Below are 8,472 nucleotides of genomic sequence, written 5' to 3' on the forward strand. Positions count from 1 at the left end.
GGGCCGGCCCGGCTCCCCCTCCGCCGGGCCGAGTGGAAGAGCCCACACCCTCGGCCCGCCCCGGCTCCGGGACCCTCGGCGCCGACGCTAGCCGGACCGTGCCACTGCGCGGGAAGGAGGGGGGCGCCTCTTGTCGGGGCGCTCGGAGCCCGCCGTCTATGAGGCTGCGGCTCGGCCGAGCGCTGCGGAACACCGTTCGGTGGCTCGGCACCTCGGCAGCGCGGCGGGCCGGCCCGGAGGCGGGGGTGACCCGAAGTGGGGCCGCGAGCGGCTGCGCGCCGCCTCCCCCCGCTGGGAGCGGTGTTTGGGCCCGGCTGCGGCAGAGCGTTCGCTCGGAGATGGCGGAGCCGCCGCGACGCAGCCCGAGGCCCCGAGAGCAGGGAAGCCGGGCAGCCCCGGGACGTGGCGGAGCCCGGGGACAGAGGGGACGCCGCCCAGTCCGCCGGGTGAGCCGCCCTTGAGGAGACCCCCCGCTCAGAGTGTGGCCCCCAGCCACGGTCCCCGCAGTTCTCCCCTCACAGACTTCCCTCAGTGTGGCCACCGAAACCTCCCGCAGGGGCGTCCCCGGCCGCCCCTCGGGGCGGCCTGCGCTCCCCTCCCCCGTCCCTTCCGCAGGCCGCCCTGGCAGTGGCCTCATTCCCCTCGGCTCGTCCCCTCCGCACGGGGCTCCTCCTCCCCTCGGGGCTCCCCCCAGCCCGACGCCCGCCCCTATGTCCCCGCAGACTCCTCCACGCGCCCCTTGCCCCATCCCCTTTAATGCTCCACGCCCGACTCTCTCCATACCCACCTGTAAGCCCATGTTCCCACCAGCAGGGCCCTCCATCCGCGACCCCCGTGTGCCAGCCCCCCACGCCCGTGTCGCTGCTCGGTCCCCCTCCTCCCGCGGCATCTGCACTGCCGGTCTCCCAGCGCGGGCCCACACCCCCGCCTTCCCCAGCACCCCCCTCTGTTGCTCTCCTCCTGCTGCGCCCGCACCTTTAGCCCCCTCCCCGCCGCGGTCCCGCTTCAGCATTTATCCTCCCACCCCAGTACTCCCTCATCACCCCTTCCCTGAATATTGCTGCTTCTTCTAGGTTCGAAGCTAAAATGCAGTGGTTAAGACCAGGGCTGGAGCCTGACAGGCCTGACGTTGAATCCCATTTCCTCCACTGACTGAGCTGTGTGATCCTGGGCAAGTTGCTAAGTTCTCTGGACCTCAAATTAGTCATATGTAAAATGGGAATATTAGTTACCTCTTAGGGCCGGTGTGAGCATTAGATATATGGAAAGCTCTTAGAAGAATGTCTGGCAAAGTGTAAGCCCTCAGTAAATGTTAACTCTTATTCTTAACCTCGGGGGTGATACACCCCCAGTATCGGCTTCACAGTGACTTCTTCTCACTACTGTGTTTGCCCCAAAAAGTTTCCTCTAATTCTTAGGATTCGTCCCTTCCCATCACCATTTTGATCCTTTCCCAGCTCTCTTTTCACGCCGATTAGTTTTACCCAGGCCAAAGCAGAACTGTTCTTAAGTTGTCTCTCTCAGTTCTGAAGGACCCCATCTCTGCTTAATCACCCGGAGATGTGTATGTGTGTGTGTGGGATGTGTGGTAGAGAGAGATCTCCAGCCACTGGCCTTACTTCGAGTGACTAAAGTGGGGAGAGTGACGGTAAAGCTTCTAGAAGTAGTCTATCTACTTAAGGAAAAAAGTCTCCGGAATTAGGTCTCCTTAAAACTATTTTCTGATCCGACTGTTCTTACTCCTTCTCTATAATTGATTGTGTACTACTTAAGCTCCTGTTGCTCTCTGTCATGCAGCCCCATTCAGTTCGCTCTGTTTTTGTAATAGGACTCAATTCCTCATGTCTCTCCAGGCTAGCTCAGGACCCTTCTGAGCTGTTCAGGGGTGAGAGTGTAGTACCACCTAGGCTAAGTTAGGAAAGAGAACTGGAGTGGATAAGGAGACAAACTCTGGACTCAGCTCTCTAGCTTTTCTTAGGTGCCAGTGATGTGGCCTGCTCTGGGGCTACATTGTTATCACCCCTCTTGACACTGGCACAAGTGAAATAAAGGGGAGGGATGGGTAATTTTTCACAAGCAATGGAAAAGAGAATCCCCAGGTTCTGGATTTGGAAGGTAGTAGAATGATTAGCTAACACCATTTCTCTTTCCTCTTGAATTTCCCCACCTCACTGCAAGTTCATTAGTGCTGTTAGCCTGTGGTGTTGGGTTTGATAGATGAGGAACATTAGCAGACACATGAGTTTCCTCTTATCTGATATTTTGTTGGAGCACGGGACTTCTGGGGCTTTCCGTCCCTTCTTCACAGGACGAACAGAGCTCCTGCTGGCTGACCAACTGCTCTGTCACGGGTTGGGAACTCCTTTCAGAGCAGGTTCATTTTCAGCCTCCTGGGCTGTTTGGCCTCTTGTCGATGGGAAATTTGTTCCCTTCCAGACCTTGGATATACTGCTTCAATTCTGAGCTTAGCTCAGGGGGGAGAATTTAGACAGTATTCTAAGAAAGGGAACAGGCTGTGAAGCTAAAGTATGAGACTCAGATTATGTTGTTTTTCTACAGGAGCTTTTTTTTTCTGGAGAACAAACCATCCTGTGAGCAGGAGGTAAGAGAAATGGGGTGAAGAGGGGAATGGATTAATGACACAGTTTCAAGGAGAGAAGTAACCCATTGATTTCTGTCTTACAGGTAGTGAGGGCAGAGATTGTGAACTTTGCTGACCTCTGATGTGAGGAGCTCAGCCAGGACCAAAGGTGGAGCCTGGCTAGATTTGCATCCTGAAGCCATGGGCCAGTGGGCCATGGTGACCTGAGACCAATGGACTCTGTCCAGTTGCCCCCTGTTGCCCCTTCTACCTCCCCTATCCTATACTAAGGGGACTTGTTTTCCACCTTTTCAGGGAACTGACCCTGCAGGAATCCCTTTCCCCTCTTTTCATATCCTTCTACCCTCCCAAGAGAGCCTCAGCCTATAGAACTCCTACCTCCCATCCCCTAAGGTAGTCCCCATCCCTGCCTCACCTCCCCCGCCATGCTCAAGCTGTGGAAGGTGGTACGCCCAGCTCGGCAGCTGGAACTGCACCGCCTCATACTGCTGCTGATCGCTTTCAGTCTGGGCTCCATGGGCTTCTTGGCTTACTACGTATCCACCAGCCCCAAGGCCAAGGAACCATTGCCCCTGCCCTTGGGAGACTGCAGTAGTGGTGGGGCAGCTGGTCCTGGCCCTGTACGGCCTCCAGTCCCACCCCGGCCCCCCAGGCCGCCAGAGACAGCACGAACTGAACCCGTGGTCCTTGTGTTTGTGGAGAGCGCATACTCACAGCTGGGGCAGGAGATTGTGGCCATCTTGGAGTCCAGCCGTTTTCGTTATAGCACTGAGCTGGCACCTGGCCGAGGGGACATGCCCACACTGACTGATCATACCCGTGGCCGGTATGTCTTGGTCATCTATGAGAACCTGCTCAAGTATGTCAACCTGGATGCCTGGAGTCGGGAACTGCTAGACCGGTACTGTGTGGAGTATGGTGTGGGCATCATTGGCTTTTTCCGAGCCCATGAGCATAGCTTACTGAGTGCCCAGCTCAAGGGCTTTCCCCTTTTTCTACATTCAAACTTGGGGCTCCAGGACTACCAAGTGAATCCTTCTGCCCCACTACTGCATCTCACACGCCCCAGCCGCCTGGAGCCGGGTCCACTGCCCGGTGATGACTGGACCATCTTCCAATCCAACCATAGCACATATGAACCAGTGCTTCTTGCCAGCCTTCGACCAGCTGAGCCCCCGGTGCCAGGACCCTTGCCTCGCCGGGCCCGGCTTCCCACTGTGGTACAGGACTTGGGGCTTCACGATGGCATCCAGCGGGTGCTCTTTGGCCATGGCCTCTCCTTCTGGCTTCACAAACTCGTTTTTGTTGATGCTGTTGCGTACCTCACTGGCAAGCGCCTCTGCTTGGACCTTGACCGTTACATCTTGGTAGACATCGATGACATCTTTGTGGGCAAGGAAGGAACCCGCATGAAGGTGGCTGATGTTGAGGTCAGTCTTTCTTTTTCCTGACTCATTTCTTTCCTTAGAAGCTGTTTCAAGCTCTGTCCTATCAGAGTCCCTTCCTTGATTCTGAGCTTGTCATAGGTACGCTCCCTACCCTTTCTAGGCAAGAAGAATGCTACTTCTCATTTTTCTCCTTCTTAGTCTCCTGATTTCTCATGTCCCTGCTACTCTTCCCAGGCTCTGTTGACCACCCAGAACAAACTCAGGACCTTAGTCCCCAACTTCACCTTCAACTTGGGCTTCTCGGGCAAGTTCTATCATACTGGTGAGCTTATTCCCCTGCTCCTTCAGCGTATCAGTCTTAGTTTGTCTCTTCACTGTCCATCCTCCTGGGCAGACAGGTTGGAGAAAAGGGGCAAGGTTTGGGGTCAGAATGCTATGAGGGCCTAGCAGTGGGTATGAATTTAGGTTAGCATGGGCGGCTGGAGGGCAGGTTGGCAATCGGGAAAATAGTCTTAGGTGGGCAGAGGTCAGCAATGTTGTCCCAAGGATGGAAAGTGGTCAGTGTTGTTACAGAACAAAGGAGGGCACAGGGGCTGACCGGCTGTGGTCAGTGGTCAGTGTGTGGTCATAGGGACAGAGGAGGAGGATGCAGGGGACGACATGCTGCTGAAGCACCGCCAAGAGTTCTGGTGGTTCCCCCACATGTGGAGCCACATGCAGCCACACCTGTTCCACAATCGCTCCGTGCTGGCTGACCAGATGAGGCTCAACAAACAGTTTGCTCTGGTGAGACCCTTGGATCTCTTTCCCATACTTTCTCCCAAAGATGATGCTTCCTTCTCCACCTTACCCTAATGGGGTACCCTTTCCCCACCCTTTCCATTTTACTTTCTGTGGAGGCATCCCCACCCTCTTTACCCTCTACTCCCCAAACCTCACCAGGTCCTGGTGAGAGTCTCTGCCATTCCCAGGAGCATGGGATTCCCACGGATCTGGGGTACGCTGTGGCCCCCCACCACTCCGGCGTGTATCCCATCCACACACAGCTCTATGAGGCCTGGAAATCCGTGTGGGGCATCCAGGTGACCAGCACTGAGGAGTATCCCCATCTCCGCCCTGCCCGCTACCGCCGTGGCTTCATTCACAATGGCATTATGGTGAGGGACTCCCAATACGGACTTGAATCAAACTCCCACATTTGGACAGCCTCCAACCTGCATTGTCCAAGTTCATCCATATAAGGGGTAGAGAGATGAAAAGTCATATTGCACATAGCAAGAGCTTTGTTGCTGTAACTTCAGACTGAGTCCTCTACAAACCCAGGGAATCCTAATGCCTCAGGTCTTTTGTCCTTAATCTACTTCTCATTCTACCTTTCAAATCTCATCTGTCCCTGTTTGTTCTTTTCCCTTCAGGTGCTGCCACGGCAGACGTGTGGCCTCTTCACTCACACGATCTTCTATAATGAGTATCCCGGAGGCTCTCGTGAACTAGACCGGAGCATCCGAGGTGGAGAACTCTTTCTGACAGTGCTGCTTAATCCGGTAAGGTGCCGAGAGGAAGGGCTAGAAGATTGGACAGCCAAAGTGTTTGCATACTGAGACTTTTGCTCACCAAGCCCACTTCTGAAGTGGGGTAGGCTCTCCAAATCTGACATGCAGGCACCCCCTTTCAGATCAGCATCTTTATGACTCATCTGTCTAATTATGGAAATGATCGGCTGGGCCTGTACACCTTTGAGAGCCTGGTGCGCTTTCTCCAGTGCTGGACACGGCTGCGCCTACAGACCCTTCCTCCTGTCCCTCTCGCACGGAAGTACTTTGACCTCTTCCCTCAAGAGCGAAGCCCCCTTTGGCAGGTACAGGTGGAGCTCAGGCTGACCTAGAGATGTGATGGGGGTGGCCGTTGAGGAAAAGATTATCTGATTCTTGGCCTCACCTTCAGAATCCCTGTGATGACAAGAGGCACAAAGATATCTGGTCCAAGGAGAAAACCTGTGATCGGCTCCCCAAGTTCCTCATTGTGGGACCCCAGAAGACAGGTGAATCATCCTTAGGCAACTTCTGTTGCCTTGCCTTAAACCCAAAGAATTCTTTGGCCAAGGAACTCCCTTCTCATACCCACCCCTCATTAATCCAGTCCCTTGAGTGGTTCTTAACCTGGTTATACATCAGAATCATCTGTTGAGTTTTTTTTGAAAGACCCACAAGTGATTCTGATGCACAATCAAGGCTGAGAACTACCATTTTAACCCTTCCCTGGGCCTCTCTCAGGCATTCCTTTTCTCGCTCTAGTTTGGCCAAACGGTATTTTACCACCCAGAGTGATTATTTTCTCACCTCTTTCAAGCTGATGTTGTTGAGGTGGATTCTCTCCCACAATGGCCTGGACTTTCTCTCTCATTTAGGGACCACAGCTATTCACTTCTTCCTGAGCCTCCACCCAGCTGTGACTAGCAGTTTCCCAAGCCCCAGCACCTTTGAGGAGATTCAGTTCTTCAGCAGCCCTAATTACCACAAGGGCATTGACTGGTGAGACCTGGAATGCTTCTCAGGACACTCCCTTCCCCTAAAATACCCCATTCCAGCTTCTCCCAGCACAGATGTCCGGCCCCTTCACTCTGCAAATTCTCTGCCTCTCCTCTCTACTACTTCCTAGGTACATGGATTTCTTCCCTGTCCCTTCTAATGCCAGCACTGATTTCCTGTTTGAAAAAAGTGCCACCTACTTTGACTCAGAGGTTGTACCACGTCGGGGGGCTGCCCTCCTGCCGCGAGCCAAGATCATCACTGTGCTCACCAACCCTGCTGACAGGGCCTACTCCTGGTACCAGGTGAGCCTGAAGCTAGGCACACATCAGAACTTAAGAGAGGTGGTGACTGCTAGAGAGACAGAAAGGAATGAGGGTAGGGAAACTAAGCTAGTGCCTTGGGGAGGGGTGCCTGTGCTGTCTGTTCACTAGACTAAGAGGAAGGGCAGAACAATGCTGTCAAATCACCAATTCCTTGCCTTCCTGTTCCTTGTCCGTCAGCATCAGCGAGCACATGGAGACCCAGTTGCTCTGAACTATACCTTCTACCAGGTGATTTCAGCCTCCTCCCATGCCCCTCTGGCACTTCGCTCCCTACAGGACCGTTGTCTTGTCCCTGGCTACTATTCCACCCATCTGCAACGCTGGCTGACATATTACCCCTCTGGACAGGTACAGTTCCCCGGTAGCCCACATGGGGGTCCCCTTCCCCTCCTTTTCCCTTCAGCCCAGAGGCTTCTAAGGAATACAGAGGGAACCACATCCCTGTCCCTTTAGTTGCTGATTGTGGATGGGCAAGAACTGCGTACCAACCCAGCTGCCTCAATGGAGAGCATCCAGAAGTTCCTGGGTATCACACCCTTTCTGAACTACACACGGACCCTCAGGTGGGAGAGCATGACCCAGGGGAGGATGACTCTGGGGGAAATGGGGAAGCAGGTTGACCGTGTCTGTTTGGAAGAGACATGGATTTACCCTGTCTTGCAAGGAGAGACATGTGTCCCTCTGGGCTGGGAGAGGTAGTGTACATTTATGAGGCTTGGATTTCTTTTCTGTCACCTAACGGCCTCTTCTTGTTGAGCAGGTTTGATGAAGATAAGGGATTCTGGTGCCAGGGACTTGAAGGTGGCAAGACTCGTTGTCTAGGCAAGAGCAAAGGCCGGAAGTACCCAGATATGGACACTGAGGTAAGCAAAGCCAGGGACAGGGTATCCCTTTCCACCTGTAAGATCTGATTTTGTCCACTCCTTACCATTTCTGACTTCATTTTTCTCCTGTTAGTCCCGCCTTTTCCTTACGGATTTTTTCCGGAACCATAATTTGGAGCTGTCGAAGCTGCTGAGCCGGCTTGGACAGCCAGTGCCCTCGTGGCTTCGGGAAGAACTGCAGCATTCCAGTCCGGGCTGATGTATCAGCCTCCCGTACCAGCAAAAGCCCCCTTCTTCCCTAAGGGGCAAGCCCAGAGCAGGGCCCACAAGGGGGATTAGAGTGGCCTGGCCCCTCCCCCTTCTACCTCAGTGGCCTCGAGGCCTGGGATGGCTAAGAAGGGAAGGGCATCCCTTTCCCATAGCTCTGGGGTCTAATAAAGGGGCTTCCCTTGATACCCCACAAGATGGTACTAGGCACCTTTGGCCCATGGTCTTGGATGGTGGGGGGGAAATGAGAGGGTCCAGGCAGGGTGAAGAGGAACGTATTAATCCAGTGCTTTCCCTCTTTATCCCCAGCAGTGTATCTTATCTGTAGTGGCCGTGGGAGGGACCCCTTACTGTGGGATCAACCTGTGGCCCGGCCTCTCTAATGTCATTCACATTGAATGGGGATGAGGTCAGACGGTGGCTCATAGAGCTGAATATGAGCCCTAGCTGTGGGCTAGAAATGAGTTTAATAAACATCCTTATTTTTGTGCTTTGTCTGCCTCACTGGAGTGGGAGAAACCTAGAATAAAAGCAAGT

At 54.2% G+C, this 8,472-nt stretch overlaps 1 protein-coding gene across 5 annotated transcripts; it reads left to right on the plus strand.

Moving 5' to 3' along the window:
• The first annotated feature begins 105 nt into the window (after nt 1-105).
• On the plus strand, nt 106-8,428 carry NDST2 (N-deacetylase and N-sulfotransferase 2). Of its 5 annotated transcripts, none has more exons than XM_067710514.1 (16): nt 108-446; nt 1,074-1,175; nt 2,563-2,602; nt 2,686-4,032; nt 4,225-4,312; nt 4,622-4,776; nt 4,962-5,147; nt 5,406-5,534; nt 5,666-5,848; nt 5,935-6,031; nt 6,398-6,521; nt 6,649-6,823; nt 7,022-7,192; nt 7,298-7,407; nt 7,605-7,707; nt 7,802-8,428. In XM_067710514.1, exons 4-16 carry the CDS (start codon nt 3,028-3,030, stop codon nt 7,925-7,927), a joined length of 2,652 nt encoding a protein of 883 aa, XP_067566615.1. In that variant the 5' UTR covers nt 108-446; nt 1,074-1,175; nt 2,563-2,602; nt 2,686-3,027; the 3' UTR covers nt 7,928-8,428. The 5 variants fall into 5 exon arrangements, with proteins under 5 accessions (XP_067566616.1, XP_067566618.1, XP_067566617.1 ...); XM_067710513.1 differs by having other exon boundaries at nt 1,074-1,171; nt 2,560-2,602; XM_067710515.1 differs by having other exon boundaries at nt 106-446; nt 1,074-2,602; nt 6,685-6,823.
• Nucleotides 8,429-8,472: the final 44 nt, after the last annotated feature.

The sequence above is a fragment of the Pseudorca crassidens genome, chromosome 16 (assembly GCF_039906515.1).
Source record: "Pseudorca crassidens isolate mPseCra1 chromosome 16, mPseCra1.hap1, whole genome shotgun sequence".
NCBI lineage: Eukaryota > Metazoa > Chordata > Mammalia > Artiodactyla > Delphinidae > Pseudorca > Pseudorca crassidens.

Bases quoted from the DNA above. Each gene is read 5' to 3' on its own strand.
- NDST2 (XM_067710514.1), top strand. From the start codon at position 3,028: ATGCTCAAGCTGTGGAAGGTGGTACGCCCAGCTCGGCAGCTGGAACTG. The intron at 6,824-7,021 runs GTGAGCCTGAAG...CTTGTCCGTCAG, and splicing joins GGGCCTACTCCTGGTACCAG to CATCAGCGAGCACATGGAGA. The intron at 7,708-7,801 runs GTAAGCAAAGCC...TTCTCCTGTTAG, and splicing joins ACCCAGATATGGACACTGAG to TCCCGCCTTTTCCTTACGGA.